Source organism: Coregonus lavaretus, assembly GCF_964263955.1.
Source record: "Coregonus lavaretus genome assembly, chromosome: 28".
In the NCBI taxonomy this organism is placed as follows: domain Eukaryota; kingdom Metazoa; phylum Chordata; class Actinopteri; order Salmoniformes; family Salmonidae; genus Coregonus; species Coregonus lavaretus.
This window is the reverse complement of record NC_140015.1, coordinates 40,132,734-40,149,762: the sequence shown is the minus strand read 5'-3', so window position 1 is coordinate 40,149,762 and position 17,029 is coordinate 40,132,734. Positions and strand designations below refer to the sequence as shown.

General features: G+C 46.9%; 1 protein-coding gene across 1 annotated transcript in view; it reads left to right on the top strand.

Annotated features, from left to right (window-relative positions):
• Window positions 1–13,445, top strand: part of LOC311103276 (tRNA-dihydrouridine(16/17) synthase [NAD(P)(+)]-like) — a gene marked incomplete at its 5' end in the record, with an annotated part of 13,597 nt that extends 152 nt beyond the window's left edge. The window contains 14 exons of the mRNA XM_084144808.1: window positions 2,046–2,287; window positions 2,436–2,544; window positions 2,684–2,734; window positions 3,848–3,960; window positions 4,058–4,125; window positions 5,453–5,556; window positions 6,699–6,846; window positions 6,941–7,037; window positions 8,046–8,134; window positions 8,261–8,442; window positions 12,379–12,406; window positions 12,456–12,519; window positions 12,735–12,810; window positions 12,878–13,445. Of these exons, the coding sequence (XP_084000934.1) occupies window positions 2,046–2,287; window positions 2,436–2,544; window positions 2,684–2,734; window positions 3,848–3,960; window positions 4,058–4,125; window positions 5,453–5,556; window positions 6,699–6,846; window positions 6,941–7,037; window positions 8,046–8,134; window positions 8,261–8,442; window positions 12,379–12,406; window positions 12,456–12,519; window positions 12,735–12,810; window positions 12,878–13,062 (1,556 nt within the window). The remainder of the gene's footprint in view (window positions 1–2,045; window positions 2,288–2,435; window positions 2,545–2,683; window positions 2,735–3,847; window positions 3,961–4,057; window positions 4,126–5,452; window positions 5,557–6,698; window positions 6,847–6,940; window positions 7,038–8,045; window positions 8,135–8,260; window positions 8,443–12,378; window positions 12,407–12,455; window positions 12,520–12,734; window positions 12,811–12,877) is intronic.
• Window positions 13,446–17,029: the final 3,584 nt, after the last annotated feature.

The following is a 17,029-nucleotide window of genomic DNA, read 5'->3' as shown; positions in this document are numbered from 1 at the left end:
ATCCACCGGCATTTTACTAGCTAATGTGCTACCGTTAGCTGGCTAACCAATAGTCATGTGCACCCAGTGGCTGTATAACTAGCTACAGTATGTGTGCACCAGTTCTGACTACTATAGGTAACGTTAGCTACACGAGTCGACACGCGATCGCTAACATTGGTGGATCTCGGTCGTCTGCTGCTTTGTCAAATGTTTTTGAAATGGCCTCATTAACATGAATTAAATTGTCCTTGTCACACCCAGAGCATCATTGTTGCGGGGAAATGAGGATGAGAGATAACACAATATCAACTAAACGTATGCAATAACTACCCTATGAAACTGTCCAGAGATAATTGTTTATCAGTCCTATAAGTCCTACAGATATACTATCTCGCTATAAGTCCTACAGATATACTATCTCGCTATAAGTCCTACAGATATACTATCTTGCTATAAGTCCTACAGATATACTATCTTGCTATAAGTCCTACAGATATACTATCTCGCTATAAGTCCTACAGATATACTATCTCGCTATAAGTCCTACAGATATACTATCTTGCTATAAGTCCTACAGATATACTATATGCTCTTCAATCGAACGCTGCTGGCACCCGCCCACCCGACTAGAATCACTACTCTCGACGGGTCTGACCTAGAGTATGTGGACAACTACAAATACCTAGGTGTCTGGTTAGACTGTAAACTCTCCTTCCAAACTCACATTAAGAATCTCCAATCCAAAGTTAAATCTAGAATCAGCTTCCTATTTCGCAACAAAGCCTCCTTCACTCATGCTGCCAAACATGCCCTCGTAAAACTGACTATCCTACCGATCCTTGACTTCGGCGATGTCATTTACAAAATAGCCTCCAACACTCTACTCAGCAAATTGGATGTAGTCTATCACAGTGCCATCCGTTTTGTCTCCAAAGCCCCATACACTACCCACCACTGTGACCTGTACGCTCTTGTTGGTTGGTCCTCACTACATATTCGTCGCCAAACCCACTGGCTCCAGGCCATCTATAAATCTCTGCTAGGCAAATCCCCGCCTTATCTTAGCTCATTGGTCACCATAGCAACACCCACCCATAGTATGCGCTCCAGCAGGTATATCTCACTGGTCATCCCCAAAGCCAACACCTCCTTTGGCCGCCATTCCTTCCAGTTCTCTGCTGCCAATGACTGGAAAGAATTGCAAAACTCTCTGAAGCTGGAGACTCTTATCTCCCTCACTAACTATAAGCATCAGTTGTCAGAGCACCTTACCGATCACTGCACCTGTACACAGCCCATCTGAAATTAGCCCACCCAACTACCTCATCCCCATATTGTTATTTATTTTGCTAATTTGCACCCCAGTATCTCTATTTGCACATCATCTCTTGCACATCTATCATTCCAGTGTTAATACTAATTGTAATTATTTTGCACTATAGCCTATTTATTGCCTTACCTCCATAACTTGCTACATTTGCACACACTGTATATATATTGTCTGTTGTATTTTTGACTTTATGTTTTGTTTTACCCCATATGTAACTCTGTGTTGTTGTTTTTAATCGCACTGCTTTGCTTTATCTTGGCCAGGTCGCAGTTGTAAATGATAACTTGTTCTCAACTGGCTTACCTGGTTAAATAAAGGTGAAATAAAAATAAATAAAAAATATACTATCTTGCTATAAGCTCAGCTGGTAGAGCACGGCGCTTGTAACGCCAAGGTAGTGGGTTCGATCCCCGGGACCACCCATAAACAAAAAATGTATGCAAGCATGACTGTAAGTCGCTTTGGATAAAAGCGTCTGCTAAATGGCATATTATATATATATATATATTTATAAGTCCTACAGATATACTATCTTGCTAGAAGTCCTACAGATATACTATCTAGCTAGCTAGTTAATATCCAAGAAAGACCATGGCCCGTTTCGGTGGTCATTGGCCCAAGGGGAATCACCTTCCTACTGTAGTTCTACCCAGTACCAGTACCCTCATATTTTGACTGTATTGTCCTCCTATGCTCAAAACAACATATGTTTTCTCTCTTTCCCCTCTGCCAGGTCAGGCTGTGAAGCTGCAAGGCTTTGAGTTCTGGAAGACCACGCTGAGGGGAGCGTGTTACATCGTTGCACCCATGGTGGACCAGAGCGAACTGGCCTGGCGTCTACTGAGCCGTCGCCACGGCGCTGAGCTGTGCTACACGCCCATGCTGCACGCGCAGGTGTTCGTACGTGACGCCAACTACAGGAGAGATAACCTGTACAGCGAAGTCTGCCCCGAAGACAGGCCGCTTATTACACAGGTGAGAGAGAGAGAGAGAGAGAGAGAGAGAGAGAGAGAGAGACAAACACATGTTGACAGAGGAAGGGAGTGTCACTCAGTTCTATGCCAGTAACTCAGAGGTGTTTGTGATGTACTTTCTCTGCTTTCTTTGTATGTGTGTGTCTCAGTTCTGTGCCAATGACCCAGAGGTGTTTGTCCAGGCATGTCTACTGGTTCAGGACTACTGTGATGCCATTGACCTCAACCTGGGATGCCCACAGATGATCGCCAAGAGAGGTACTAACTAACCTACCCTGAAGCCCCACTCAGAGAGAGTGTGAGAGAGACCCTGATTAAAAAACATTTGTTTTCAATTTGGCTAAAAGTGCTGTATGTATGAGGTCAACTTGTTTCTACCTGGCTTATTTCTCCGAAGGGCACTACGGAGTCTTTCTACAGGATGAGTGGGACCTGCTGGAGAAGATGGGTGAGTTTTCACAGAGAGGGAGAGAGAGAGAGGAGGGAGAGAGGGAGAGAGTTGGAGAGGTAGAAAGAAAAGAGAGCAAGATAAATGGTTTTATTATGTTTTACCTGTCTGGAATGTGCCTTACATCAGAAGCACTCTGTCTTTACTCTACTACATCATTAGTAGAAAAAAAAGTGTCAAGTGTGAGTGTTCGCTTTTTGCGGGGGTTTAAAGTTTCAGATGTTTTCGGAAGATGGTCAGGGACTCTGCTGTCCTAGCTTCAGGGGGAAGCTTGTTCCACCATTGGGGTGCCAGGACAGAGAAGAGCTTTGACTGGGCTGAGCGGGAGCTGCGGAGTGGGAGGGCCAAGAGACCAGAGGTGGCAGAACATAGTACTCAGGTTGGGGTGTAGGGTTTGAGCATAGCCTGAAGGTAGGGAGGGGCAGTTCCTCTTGCTGCTCCGTAGACAAACACCAGGGTCTTGAAGATGATGCGAGCTTCGACTGGAAGCCATTGGAGTGTGTGGGGAGTGGGCTGCCGAGTTCTGGAGAAGTTGCAGGGGTTTGACGGCACAAGCGGGGAGCCCAGCCAACAGCGAGTTGCAGTAGTCCAGACGGGAGAGGACAAGTGCCTGGATTAGGACCTGTGCCGCTTCCTGTGTGAGGCAGGGTCGTACTCTACGGATGTTGTAGAGCATGAACCTGCAGGAGAGAGTCACTGCTTTGATGTTTGCCGAGAACGACAGGGTGTTGTTCAGGATCACGCCAAGGTTCTTTGCACTCTGGGAGGGGGACTCCGTGGAGTTGTCAACCGTGATGGAGAGGTCTTGGAGTGGGCAGGCCTTTCCCGGGAGGAAGAGCAGCTCCGTCTTGTCGAGGTTGAGCTTGAGGTGGTGGGCCCGACATCCAAGCTGAGATATCTGCCAGGCACGCAGAGATGCGTGTCGCCACCTGGGTGTCAGCAGGGGGGAAGGAGAAAAGTAGTTGAGGGTCATCCGCATAGCAATGATAGGAGAGACCATGAGAGTATATGATGGAGCCGAGTGACTTGGAGCCCTGGGGACACCAGTAGTGAGAGTACGTGGTGCAGACACAGATTCTACCCTCGTCACCTGGTCTCAATGTTTCTCCTTAGTGAAGCTAGCCAATGAGAAGATCTCTGTTCCCATCACCTGTAAGATCCGTGTGTTTAACAAGATGGAGAAGACTGTTCAGTACGCTCAGATGCTGGAGAAGGCTGGCTGCCAGGTGAGAAACATACTTACACACACACACACATTCATATTTTATTTAGATCTTCTATGAAACATGAGGCGACACACTCATTCAGAGCTCTCTGTCTCAGCTGCTGACTGTTCACGGTCGGACCAAGGACCAGAAAGGACCCGCGACAGAACACATCAAGGCTGTACGGTAAGCAGACTACACTGCAGTTCCCTCACAGTTAAATAAAGACTACAGAGAATAACCAATATTATGTTTCTCCAACAAACATTGAGATTGTCAGTTGGAGGCAGTTTGTGTAGTCTAATAGGTCTGCTGTGTAGTTGGAGACGGTTTGTGTAGTCTAGTAGGTCTGCTGTGTAGTTGGAGACGGTTTGTGTAGTCTAGTAGGTCTGCTGTGTAGTTGGAGACAGTTTGTGTAGTCTAGTAGGTCTGCTGTGTAGTTGGAGACTGTTTGTGTAGTCTAGTAGGTCTGCTGTGTAGTTGGAGACAGTTTGTGTAGTCTAGTAGGTCTGCTGTGTAGTTGGAGACGGTTTGTGTAGTCTAGTAGGTCTGCTGTGTAGTTGGAGACTGTTTGTGTAGTCTAGTAGGTCTGCTGTGTAGTTGGAGACTGTTTGTGTAGTCTAGTAGGTCTGCTGTGTAGTTGGAGACAGTTTGTGTAGTCTAGTAGGTCTGCTGTGTAGTTGGAGACAGTTTGTGTAGTCTAGTAGGTCTGCTGTGTAGTTGGAGACTGTTTGTGTAGTCTAGTAGGTCTGCTGTGTAGTTGGAGACAGTTTGTGTAGTCTAGTAGGTCTGCTGTGTAGTTGGAGACGGTTTGTGTAGTCTAGTAGGTCTGCTGTGTAGTTGGAGACTGTTTGTGTAGTCTGGTAGGTCTGCTGTGTAGTTGGAGACGGTTTGTGTAGTCTAGTAGGTCTGCTGTGTAGTTGGAGACAGTTTGTGTAGTCTAGTAGGTCTGCTGTGTAGTTGGAGACAGTTTGTGTAGTCTAGTAGGTCTGCTGTGTAGTTGGAGACGGTTTGTGTAGTCTAGTAGGTCTGCTGTGTAGTTGGAGACGGTTTGTGTAGTCTAGTAGGTCTGCTGTGTAGTTGGAGACAGTTTGTGTAGTCTAGTAGGTCTGCTGTGTAGTTGGAGACAGTTTGTGTAGTCTAGTAGGTCTGCTGTGTAGTTGGAGACGGTTTGTGTAGTCTAGTAGGTCTGCTGTGTAGTTGGAGACGGTTTGTGTAGTCTAGTAGGTCTGCTGTGTAGTTGGAGACAGTTTGTGTAGTCTGGTAGGTCTGCTGTGTAGTTGGAGACAGTTTGTGTAGTCTAGTAGGTCTGCTGTGTAGTTGGATACGGTTTGTGTAGTCTGGTAGGTCTGCTGTGTAGGTCTCCTGTGTTTGTTGAGCCAATCCAAACAAGAAGTTCCTTCACAGGAAAACATTCTATTCTACTGTACAGTATTCTATTCTATTGTCAGCTGATCATGTGATTGTACTGGGTTTATTAAACAGTCGCTCTCTCGGTGTGTTGTTGCTATAGGAACGCTGTTAACATCCCTGTGTTCGCTAACGGTAACATCCAACACCTGAGGGATGTGAAGCAGTGTATGGAGGAGACTGGAGTACAGGGGGTGATGAGTGCAGGTACACACACACACACAGAGAGACTCACTCACACACCGAGAGACTCACTCACACACCGAGAGACTCACACACACCCGCATACACTGAGAGACTCACACACACACACCGAGAGACTCACTCACACACAGAGAGACTCACTCACACACCGAGAGACTCACTCACACACCGAGAGACTCACTCACATACCGAGAGACTCACTCACATACCGAGAGACTCACTCACATACCGAGAGACTCACACTCACCCGCATACACTGAGAGACTCACACACACACACCGAGAGACTCACTCACACCCGCATACACTGAGAGACTCACACACACACACCGAGAGACTCTCACACACACACACACACACAGACACACACCGAGAGACACACACAGACTGAGAGACACACACACACACACACACCGAGAGACACACACACACACACCGAGAGACACACACACACTGAGAGACACACACACACACCGAGAGACTCGCACACAAACACACACCGAGAGACTCACACACACACACCGAGAGACTCACACACACACACACACACACACACACACCGAGAGGCTCACACACACACACACACCGAGAGACACTGTCATGATAATTTCTGTCTCTAATTCAACCTAAGCTTGAATCATTACCAGGGGTTGTAAGGCTCTGGTTTTAATCATAAATGATTCAAGGTCCACAACCAGCAAGAATGATCTGTATTTTTATTCATGGAGAGCTCTGACGCCAAAACCCATACACTCCTGTTTTATACCCTTTGACACACAAAGGCACTTTGCTCCGCCCACCTTTAGGAGGCTTTCTTAAACAGTTTCCACCTTCTCCTTCACCCTGGAATGTTTAGTCCCGCCCCCCTCTGTTAGTGGGTTGCCACTACATTATAACTCTAACACCGTTCACACATTTATACTGTATTTGGGGTGAAATCCTTTAGTCATTATTCTTAAAATACAAATTAATCTAACAGACACACACACTGAGAGACTCACACACACACACACACAGAGAGACTCACACACACACCGAGAGACACACACACACCTGCGCCTCACCTTGCGTAATTAGTCTCCCAAGAGTCATATTAGTCATAACACCTACTAATGTGTGTTTCTCTCTTCCTCTGTGTGTTTCCAGAGGGGAACCTCCATAACCCAGCTCTGTTTGAGGGTCGTAGCCCTCCTGTATGGGAGATGGCTGAGGAGTATCTCGAGGTGGTCAACCAATACCCTCCCTGTACCCTGTCCTATGTCAGAGCACACCTCTTCAAGCTCTGGCACCACACGTACGTAACACACACACACACACACACACACACACACACACTCTCAGTACTTCTCCATCAATCTGTGTGTGTTTATTTGTTAGTGTTTCCCCAGACTGCAGATCCACCAGGACCTGAGAGAGGAGCTGGCTAAGGTGAAGAACCTGCAGGGGCTGACAGAGGTCAGCAGACAACTCAGACTACACTGCCAGGTACCAAGGGATAGGGTTAACTACACTGCCAGGTACCAAGGGATAGGGTTAACTACACTGCCAGGTACCAAGGGATAGGGTTAACTACACTGCCAGGTACCAAGAGATAGGGTTAACTACACTGCCAGGTACCAAGGGATAGGGTTAACTACACTGCCAGGTACCAAGAGATAGGGTTAACTACACTGCCAGGTACCAAGAGATAGGGTTAACTACACTGCCAGGTACCAAGGGATAGGGTTAACTACACTGCCAGGTACCAAGAGATAGGGTTAACTACACTGCCAGGTACCAAGGGATAGGGTTAACTACACTGCCAGGTACCAAGGGATAGGGTTAACTACACTGCCAGGTACCAAGGGATAGGGTTAACTACACTGCCAGGTACCAAGAGATAGGGTTAACTACACTGCCAGGTACCAAGGGATAGGGTTAACTACACTGCCAGGTACCAAGAGATAGGGTTAACTACACTGCCAGGTACCAAGAGATAGGGTTAACTACACTGCCAGGTACCAAGGGATAGGGTTAACTACACTGCCAGGTACCAAGAGATAGGGTTAACTACACTGCCAGGTACCAAGGGATAGGGTTAACTACACTGCCAGGTACCAAGAGATAGGGTTAACTACACTGCCAGGTACCAAGGGATAGGGTTAACTACACTGCCAGGTACCAAGGGATAGGGTTAGCTACACTGCCAGGTACCAAGGGATAGGGTTAACTACACTGCCAGGTACCAAGGGATAGGGTTAGCTACACTGCCAGGTATATAGGGTTAACTACACTGCCAGGTATATATGGTTAACTACACTGCCAGGTATATATGGTTAACTACACTGCCAGGTATATAGGGTTAACTACACTGCCAGGTAAAATGATAATTCTGTTTTTCACCTTTCCTCTCCTTCCCAAAATGTTTCTCCTTACCAATTCCTCCCCCTCTACTCCCCCTCCCAACACAGCTAGATGACACTGGTTCCTTTTTCATTTGTTTGACCTCTGCAGGAGGAAATAACCAATGGAGGAGAGGAGGCGGGGCAGGAGGTTGGGCTGCCGTTCCCTCATTGGATCTGCCAGCCGTACGTCAGACCAGTGTGAGTGACTATTTCCTGTTGAGAATCCTAGCTGGAGTTCTGTGTACATTATACGATCAAAGCCATCGGTCCACACGCATCGAAACCATAACATGTTGACGTGACGATGGACATTGTTCCTCCCAGGCCGAAGGATCCGGCTGCTAACGGTAACGGTACGGGGCGTGGCGGTGTGGAGGTGAAGGCAGTGTGTCACAAGAGGGCGTTATCACAAGAGGACTTGGACGGTGCGAGCGATGCCCTCTCCAAAAACAAACAGAAGAAGAAAGCCAGAAACCCCCACAAGAACTTCTGTCCCGAGCAGAAACGTGAGTTATTTTCCCCTGTCGTACTGCAGTGTCACCTAGTGAGTTATTTTCCCCTGTCGTACTGCAGTGTCACCTAGTGAGTTATTTTTCTCTGTCGTACTGCAGTGTCACCTAGTGAGTTATTTTTCTCTGTCGTACTGCAGTGTCACCTAGTGAGTTATTTTCCCCTGTCGTACTGCAGTGTCACCTAGTGAGTTATTTTCCACTGTCGTACTGCAGTGTCACCTAGTGAGTTATTTTCCCCGTCGTACTGCAGTGTAACCTAGTGAGTTATTTTTATCTGTCGTACTGCAGTGTCACCTAGTGAGTTATCTTCCCCTGTCGTACTGCAGTGTCACCTAGTGAGTTATTTTCCCCTGTCGTACTGCAGTGTCACCTAGTGAGTTATTTTCCCCTGTCGTACTGCAGTGTAACCTAGTGAGTTATTTTTATCTGTCGTACTGCAGTGTCACCTAGTGAGTTATTTTCCCCTGTCGTACTGCAGTGTCACCTAGTGAGTTATTTTCCCCTGTCGTACTGCAGTGTCACCTAGTGAGTTATTTTCCCCGTCGTACTGCAGTGTAACCTAGTGAGTTATTTTCCCCTGTCGTACTGCAGTGTAACCTAGTGAGTTATTTTCCCCTGTCGTACTGCAGTGTAACCTAGTGAGTTATTTTCCCCTGTCGTACTGCAGTGTAACCTAGTGAGTTATTTTCCCCTGTCGTACTGCAGTGTCACCTAGTGAGTTATTTTCCCCTGTCGTACTGCAGTGTCACCTAGTGAGTTATTTTCCCCTGTCGTACTGCAGTGTCACCTAGTGAGTTATTTTCCCCTGTCGTACTGCAGTGTCACCTAGTGAGTTATTTTCCCCTGTCGTACTGCAGTGTCACCTAGTGAGTTATTTTCCCCTGTCGTACTGCAGTGTAACCTAGTGAGTTATTTTCCCCTGTCGTACTGCAGTGTCACCTAGTGAGTTATTTTCCCCTGTCGTACTGCAGTGTCACCTAGTGAGTTATTTTCCCCTGTCGTACTGCAGTGTCACCTAGTGAGTTATTTTCCCCTGTCGTACTGCAGTGTAACCTAGTGAGTTATTTTCCCCTGTCGTACTGCAGTGTCACCTAGTGAGTTATTTTCCCCTGTCGTACTGCAGTGTAACCTAGTGAGTTATTTTCCCCTGTCGTACTGCAGTGTAACCTAGTGAGTTATTTTCCCCTGTCGTACTGCAGTGTAACCTAGTGAGTTATTTTCCCCTGTCGTACTGCAGTGTAACCTAGTGAGTTATTTTCCCCTGTCGTACTGCAGTGTAACCTAGTGAGTTATTTTCCCCTGTCGTACTGCAGTGTCACCTAGTGAGTTATTTTCCCCTGTCGTACTGCAGTGTCACCTAGTGAGTTATTTTCCCCTGTCGTACTGCAGTGTCACCTAGTGAGTTATTTTTCTCTGTCGTACTGCAGTGTAACCTAGTGAGTTATTTTCCCCTGTCGTACTGCAGTGTAACCTAGTGAGTTATTTTCCCCTGTCGTACTGCAGTGTAACCTAGTGAGTTATTTTCCCCTGTCGTACTGCAGTGTAACCTAGTGAGTTATTTTCCCCTGTCGTACTGCAGTGTCACCTAGTGAGTTATTTTCCCTGTCGTACTGCAGTGTCACCTAGTGAGTTATTTTCCCCTGTCGTACTGCAGTGTAACCTAGTGAGTTATTTTCCCCTGTCGTACTGCAGTGTAACCTAGTGAGTTATTTTCCCCTGTCGTACTGCAGTGTAACCTAGTGAGTTATTTCCCCTGTCGTACTGCAGTGTAACCTAGTGAGTTATTTTCCCCTGTCGTACTGCAGTGTCACCTAGTGAGTTATTTTCCCCTGTCGTACTGCAGTGTCACCTAGTGAGTTATTTTCCCCTGTCGTACTGCAGTGTCACCTAGTGAGTTATTTTCCCCTGTCGTACTGCAGTGTCACCTAGTGAGTTATTTTTCTCTGTCGTACTGCAGTGTAACCTAGTGAGTTATTTTCCCCTGTCGTACTGCAGTGTAACCTAGTGAGTTATTTTCCCCTGTCGTACTGCAGTGTAACCTAGTGAGTTATTTTCCCCTGTCGTACTGCAGTGTAACCTAGTGAGTTATTTTCCCCTGTCGTACTGCAGTGTCACCTAGTGAGTTATTTTCCCTGTCGTACTGCAGTGTCACCTAGTGAGTTATTTTCCCCTGTCGTACTGCAGTGTAACCTAGTGAGTTATTTTCCCCTGTCGTACTGCAGTGTAACCTAGTGAGTTATTTTCCCCTGTCGTACTGCAGTGTAACCTAGTGAGTTATTTTCCCCTGTCGTACTGCAGTGTCACCTAGTGAGTTATTTTCCCCTGTCGTACTGCAGTGTCACCTAGTGAGTTATTTTCCCCTGTCGTACTGCAGTGTAACCTAGTGAGTTATTTTCCCCTGTCGTACTGCAGTGTCACCTAGTGAGTTATTTTCCCCTGTCGTACTGCAGTGTCACCTAGTGAGTTATTTTCCCCTGTCGTACTGCAGTGTCACCTAGTGAGTTATTTTCCCCTGTCGTACTGCAGTGTAACCTAGTGAGTTATTTTCCCCTGTCGTACTGCAGTGTAACCTAGTGAGTTATTTTCCCCTGTCGTACTGCAGTGTCACCTAGTGAGTTATTTTCCCCTGTCGTACTGCAGTGTCACCTAGTGAGTTATTTTCCCCTGTCGTACTGCAGTGTAACCTAGTGAGTTATTTTCCCCTGTCGTACTGCAGTGTAACCTAGTGAGTTATTTTCCCCTGTCGTACTGCAGTGTAACCTAGTGAGTTATTTTCCCCTGTCGTACTGCAGTGTCACCTAGTGAGTTATTTTCCCCTGTCGTACTGCAGTGTAACCTAGTGAGTTATTTTCCCCTGTCGTACTGCAGTGTAACCTAGTGAGTTATTTTCCCCTGTCGTACTGCAGTGTAACCTAGTGAGTTATTTTCCCCTGTCGTACTGCAGTGTAACCTAGTGAGTTATTTTCCCCTGTCGTACTGCAGTGTAACCTAGTGAGTTATTTTCCCCTGTCGTACTGCAGTGTAACCTAGTGAGTTATTTCCCCTGTCGTACTGCAGTGTAACCTAGTGAGTTATTTTCCCCTGTCGTACTGCAGTGTAACCTAGTGAGTTATTTTCCCCTGTCGTACTGCAGTGTCACCTAGTGAGTTATTTTCCCCTGTCGTACTGCAGTGTAACCTAGTGAGTTATTTTCCCCTGTCGTACTGCAGTGTAACCTAGTGAGTTATTTTCCCCTGTCGTACTGCAGTGTAACCTAGTGAGTTATTTTCCCCTGTCGTACTGCAGTGTAACCTAGTGAGTTATTTTCCCCTGTCGTACTGCAGTGTAACCTAGTGAGTTATTTTCCCCTGTCGTACTGCAGTGTAACCTAGTGAGTTATTTTCCCCTGTCGTACTGCAGTGTAACCTAGTGAGTTATTTTCCCCTGTCGTACTGCAGTGTAACCTAGTGAGTTATTTTCCCCTGTCGTACTGCAGTGTAACCTAGTGAGTTATTTTCCCCTGTCGTACTGCAGTGTAACCTAGTGAGTTATTTTCCCCTGTCGTACTGCAGTGTAACCTAGTGAGTTATTTTCCCCTGTCGTACTGCAGTGTAACCTAGTGAGTTATTTTCCCCTGTCGTACTGCAGTGTAACCTAGTGAGTTATTTTCCCCTGTCGTACTGCAGTGTCACCTAGTGAGTTATTTTCCCCTGTCGTACTGCAGTGTAACCTAGTGAGTTATTTTCCCCTGTCGTACTGCAGTGTAACCTAGTGAGTTATTTTCCCCTGTCGTACTGCAGTGTAACCTAGTGAGTTATTTTCCCCTGTCGTACTGCAGTGTAACCTACGCTCTCTCTCGCTCCATAGTCTAATGCTACAGAATCTACAGAGCCTCGCTCTACACAAACAGTACCGTTGATAACCTCTGTTTTACCCCTGTTTTCTCTGCAGTAAAGTACATCAGTGTGGAAATCCAAAGGTGAGTGGAGTGACAACCTCTTCACACTGTTACTCATTACCACGTGTAGGATGAAAGGGCGCCGCTCGCCGGATTCCCCAACACAGATGAAGCCTAACCCTGGACTAAAAGACGTTCAATGGAGAACCTGCCCTAACTGACCTTGTATAATAGTGTTACATATGCAGGTAAGATTCTTAGGAGCTAGAAGCAGAGCTTCCATGTCTGTCGGCACCATGTTGTACTTCCAAGTCCCTAACCTGTCTCCTCCCTCTCCCTAGGTCCCTAACCCCCTCTCCCTAACCCTCTCTCCAGGTCCCTAACCCCCTCTCTCTCTCTCTCTCTGTAGGGTAATAAGTGTGTATTCAACCTGTGTCGAGGCTGCTGTAAGAAGAAGGCCTACAAGGAGGTGGCAGACTGCCCAAGTGAGTCAACACACACACAGCTGTCTTTCTCAGATATATCATCTGTTTCCTCTCGTCTGGTTCACAGGTCACGGGCTGAGGTTCAAAACTAAGGCAGAGAAACAGAAGGCAGAGAAGGAGGAGGAGGAGGGGAACAGAGGGATAGAGGAAGGAAAGAGTGGAGGATTAGAGGAGGAAGAGAACGGGACCCCCACAGACCACCACAGAGGACAGACAGACTGTGGCCTGAGACATGGACAGACAGGGACATAGACATCCATCCATCCATACATAGAGCAGTACACTCACAGCTGGATGTGAGAAACTTTATCCATCAGCAGGATACAGAGACACTTGAACATGCACATATTGAAAGGCACACACATGTTCATTCATACTCTCTCACCACTGTCCTCCATTGCTGCTGTGATGGACTGGCTGACTGGTTTTATTGGGGTTTCACCACTACACCCTCCTTCTACCTGACTGACTGGGGGAGTCTTCCTGGACTAGCTCCACTGGGACTGATGTAATGGATGGACTCATTTCTCTCTTGGTCTTTTGCATAACAAGTTAGCTTTGAAGTCAATTGGAGATTCAAGCAGAAGTCCTGATTTACTGAGAGGAGGGAAAGATTGAAGTGGCACTTGAAGTCAATGGGAGATTCACCGAAAAAAGTTCAGTTACATGTGGAGCTTTCTAGTTGTATACAGGAAGGAGGAAGAGCTCTTGTTGTAACAGTACTATCCAGTACAGCTCAATCTTTCTTTGTCTTTCGTTGTGGTTAATAATGGGACTCTTTCCTGGTGATCTTTGTCATGTTTCCCCCCCCCCCCCCCGAACTAGAATGATGTTTTATCAACAGACTGTTAGAAAAGGGACTCTCTTTGTCTAACAGAAGTCCTGTCAAGTTTTTTTTATATATATCATTTTTTATCAAGCTCCTAGTCTTGTTCTCAGTTGGTAGAGCATGGCGCTTGCAATGCCAGGGTTGTGGGTTCGATTCCCACGGGGGGCCAGTATGAAGAAGAAAAAAAATGTATGCAGTCACTAACTGTAAGTCGCTCTGGATAAGAGCGTCTGCTAAATGACTAAGAAATGTAAAAAATGTTGATGTGTGATGTGTAGGGCCTGGAGTTTTTTTCTTCTTCTGGGCCTGTCTCCAGAAAGCATCTCAGAGTAGGAGTGCTGATCTAGGATCTGCCCATTATAATCATATTCATTATGATCTAAAAGGCTAAACTGATCCCAGATCAGCACTGAGACGCTTAGTGGATACGGGCCCTGGTCCAGCCATGTGGTAAAACACCTGGTCCTTCTGATGTGGATACGGGCCCTGGTCCAGCCATGTGGTAAAACACCTGGTCCTTCTGATGTGGATACGGGCCCTGGTCCAGCCATGTGGTAAAACACCTGGTCCTTCTGATGTGGATACGGGCCCTGGTCCAGCCATGTGGTAAAACACCTGGTCCTTCTGATGTGGATACGGGCCCTGGTCCAGCCATGTGGTAAAACACCTGGTCCTTCTGATGTGGATACGGGCCCTGGTCCAGCCATGTGGTAAAACACCTGGTCCTTCTGATGTGGATACGGGCCCTGGTCCAGCCATGTGGTAAAACACCTGGTCCTTCTGATGTGGATACGGGCCCTGGTCCAGCCATGTGGTAAAACACCTGGTCCTTCTGATGTGGATACGGGCCCTGGTCCAGCCATGTGGTAAAACACCTGGTCCTTCTGATGTGGATACGGGCCCTGGTCCAGCCATGTGGTAAAACACCTGGTCCTTCTGATGTGGATACGGGCCCTGGTCCAGCCATGTGGTAAAACACCTGGTCCTTCTGATGTGGATACGGGCCCTGGTCCAGCCATGTGGTAAAACACCTGGTCCTTCTGATGTGGATACGGGCCCTGGTCCAGCCATGTGGTAAAACACCTGGTCCTTCTGATGTGGATACGGGCCCTGGTCCAGCCATGTGGTAAAACACCTGGTCCTTCTGATGTGGATACGGGCCCTGGTCCAGCCATGTGGTAAAACACCTGGTCCTTCTGATGTGGATACGGGCCCTGGTCCAGCCATGTGGTAAAACACCTGGTCCTTCTGATGTGGATACGGGCCCTGGTCCAGCCATGTGGTAAAACACCTGGTCCTTCTGATGTGGATACGGGCCCTGGTCCAGCCATGTGGTAAAACACCTGGTCCTTCTGATGTGGATACGGGCCCTGGTCCAGCCATGTGGTAAAACACCTGGTCCTTCTGATGTGGATACGGGCCCTGGTCCAGCCATGTGGTAAAACACCTGGTCCTTCTGATGTGGATACGGGCCCTGGTCCAGCCATGTGGTAAAACACCTGGTCCTTCTGATGTGGATACGGGCCCTGGTCCAGCCATGTGGTAAAACACCTGGTCCATCTGATGTGTAACAGCCAGGGGTGCGTTAATGACAAGTCGGAAACTTTGAACCTCGAGTTAAAATTAACGTAGGTTATTTGCGTAGAGCTTCCTATTGGTTGACTGATTCTGATACTTTCCGTGTGGGAAACTCAGACCTCATCTTTCTACAAGTTTCCAAGTTTTCTTGAACACACCATTACTAGGAACCAAACGGGGCGGGACCTACCTGAATTTGTCCAATAGAAACTCTTGTTTCCGTTGCAAAACGTGTTCCATTGTGAAACGTTTCGCTATGGTGTGCACTAATGAACACGACCCAGCTGAGAACTCAATGCCAAATCACAGGTGGAAACTATTTGCATCACTTCAAAGATTAGATAAATTATATACAGAAAAGTCATATTTGGTTTTAATTTCTCGTTTGTGGTGGTGTTTTATTTATTTTATGATGGTTGTCTGGTTTGGGGGTTGCTTGCATTGAGTTCAGTGCTTTCTGGTGAACATAACTCTTGGCCTATCCAGTCCTATATGAATTTGAGGTTAAAGAAATGGAGGGGAGGGGTAGGGAAGATAAATTGTGCTCTGATAATCTCTTAGCTATCGTTTCACCATTCATACACAAGCAATAACATCTGCTACATATGGGTATGTGATCAATAAAATGTGAATTGATTTAACAACTTTTGGATATTCTGCTGAATATAAAACTGACACGTCATCTTGTCTTTTTACTGTGGTTTGGGGATTTATTTGAAAATTAAATCTATGGAAAAAATAATCCCCATCTATATCGCATTAGCAGTAGATTCCCATTCCCATTTTGCCAAATGAGGACTTTTATTTTGAAAGTCCCGAATACCGGAAGTTACGTGTTTCTGAAAAGGAAGCCGAAATCCCACTCGGCGTTTTTATAAACAAATTCAGCCAAATTAGAGCAGAAAGGTTTGGTGCACTTTTGGCTAAACATTTTAGCAAAGAAAGTAAAACGTATCAAAATGGATAAAACTAACTGTCCGACATTTGTTGCCCCCGAAATGTCCAAACTACAGTGGTTGAATGTATTCCTCACCGAGCGGCTAACAGCAGCTGCTATGGAGATTTTTGGGGCCGTGGAAAAAACGATACTCGAGTACCAGGAAGAGATCATCCGTTTGAGACAGGAGAACAGTCGCCTACGGAGTAATAACGCGGTGATCCAACCAGAGAAGTTACCCCCAGACCCCCAGCAGCAGCAGCTCACAGTCTCCATCTCTGAAGACGTTCTCCTGGACTTGAAGGAGCAGAGCCAGAGGTGGAGCCCCAGTCTGGGGCAGGAGGACCCAGAACCCACACAGAGTCAGACAGAGAAGGAACAGGACCCCAGGACCAGTCAGGAGGAAGCACAGCTACAACAACTGGAGTTTGATATCATATTGACTCCTGTCTATCATGTGGAAAATGGCTTTGAGCAGGAACAACCTCAGCCCTTACACCTTGACCTGCCACAGACTGCAGAGCTCATGCCACAGACTGCTACTCAGATCAAATCAGAAGCTAATGAAGTAAAATGTAATACAGACTGCACTTCATGGGAGAAACTTGGCCAAGATGGGTATAAATATCCTAACACCCAACCACACCCAACAATTCCACCAGCTCACCATGGACTTGACAGCCCAGCAATTCCACCAGCTCACCATGGACTTGACAGCCCAGCAACTCCACCAGCTGAGGTATCAAACGCGCAGATCTACAGAGCTGTCATGAATCTGAGCCATACGACGGCTCGGGTGAAAGATGACTTGAACTGTGTGGTTGGAGGTCTAAAATTGGAAATAGGAGGTCTGAAAAAAGAAGTCGGAGGGCTGA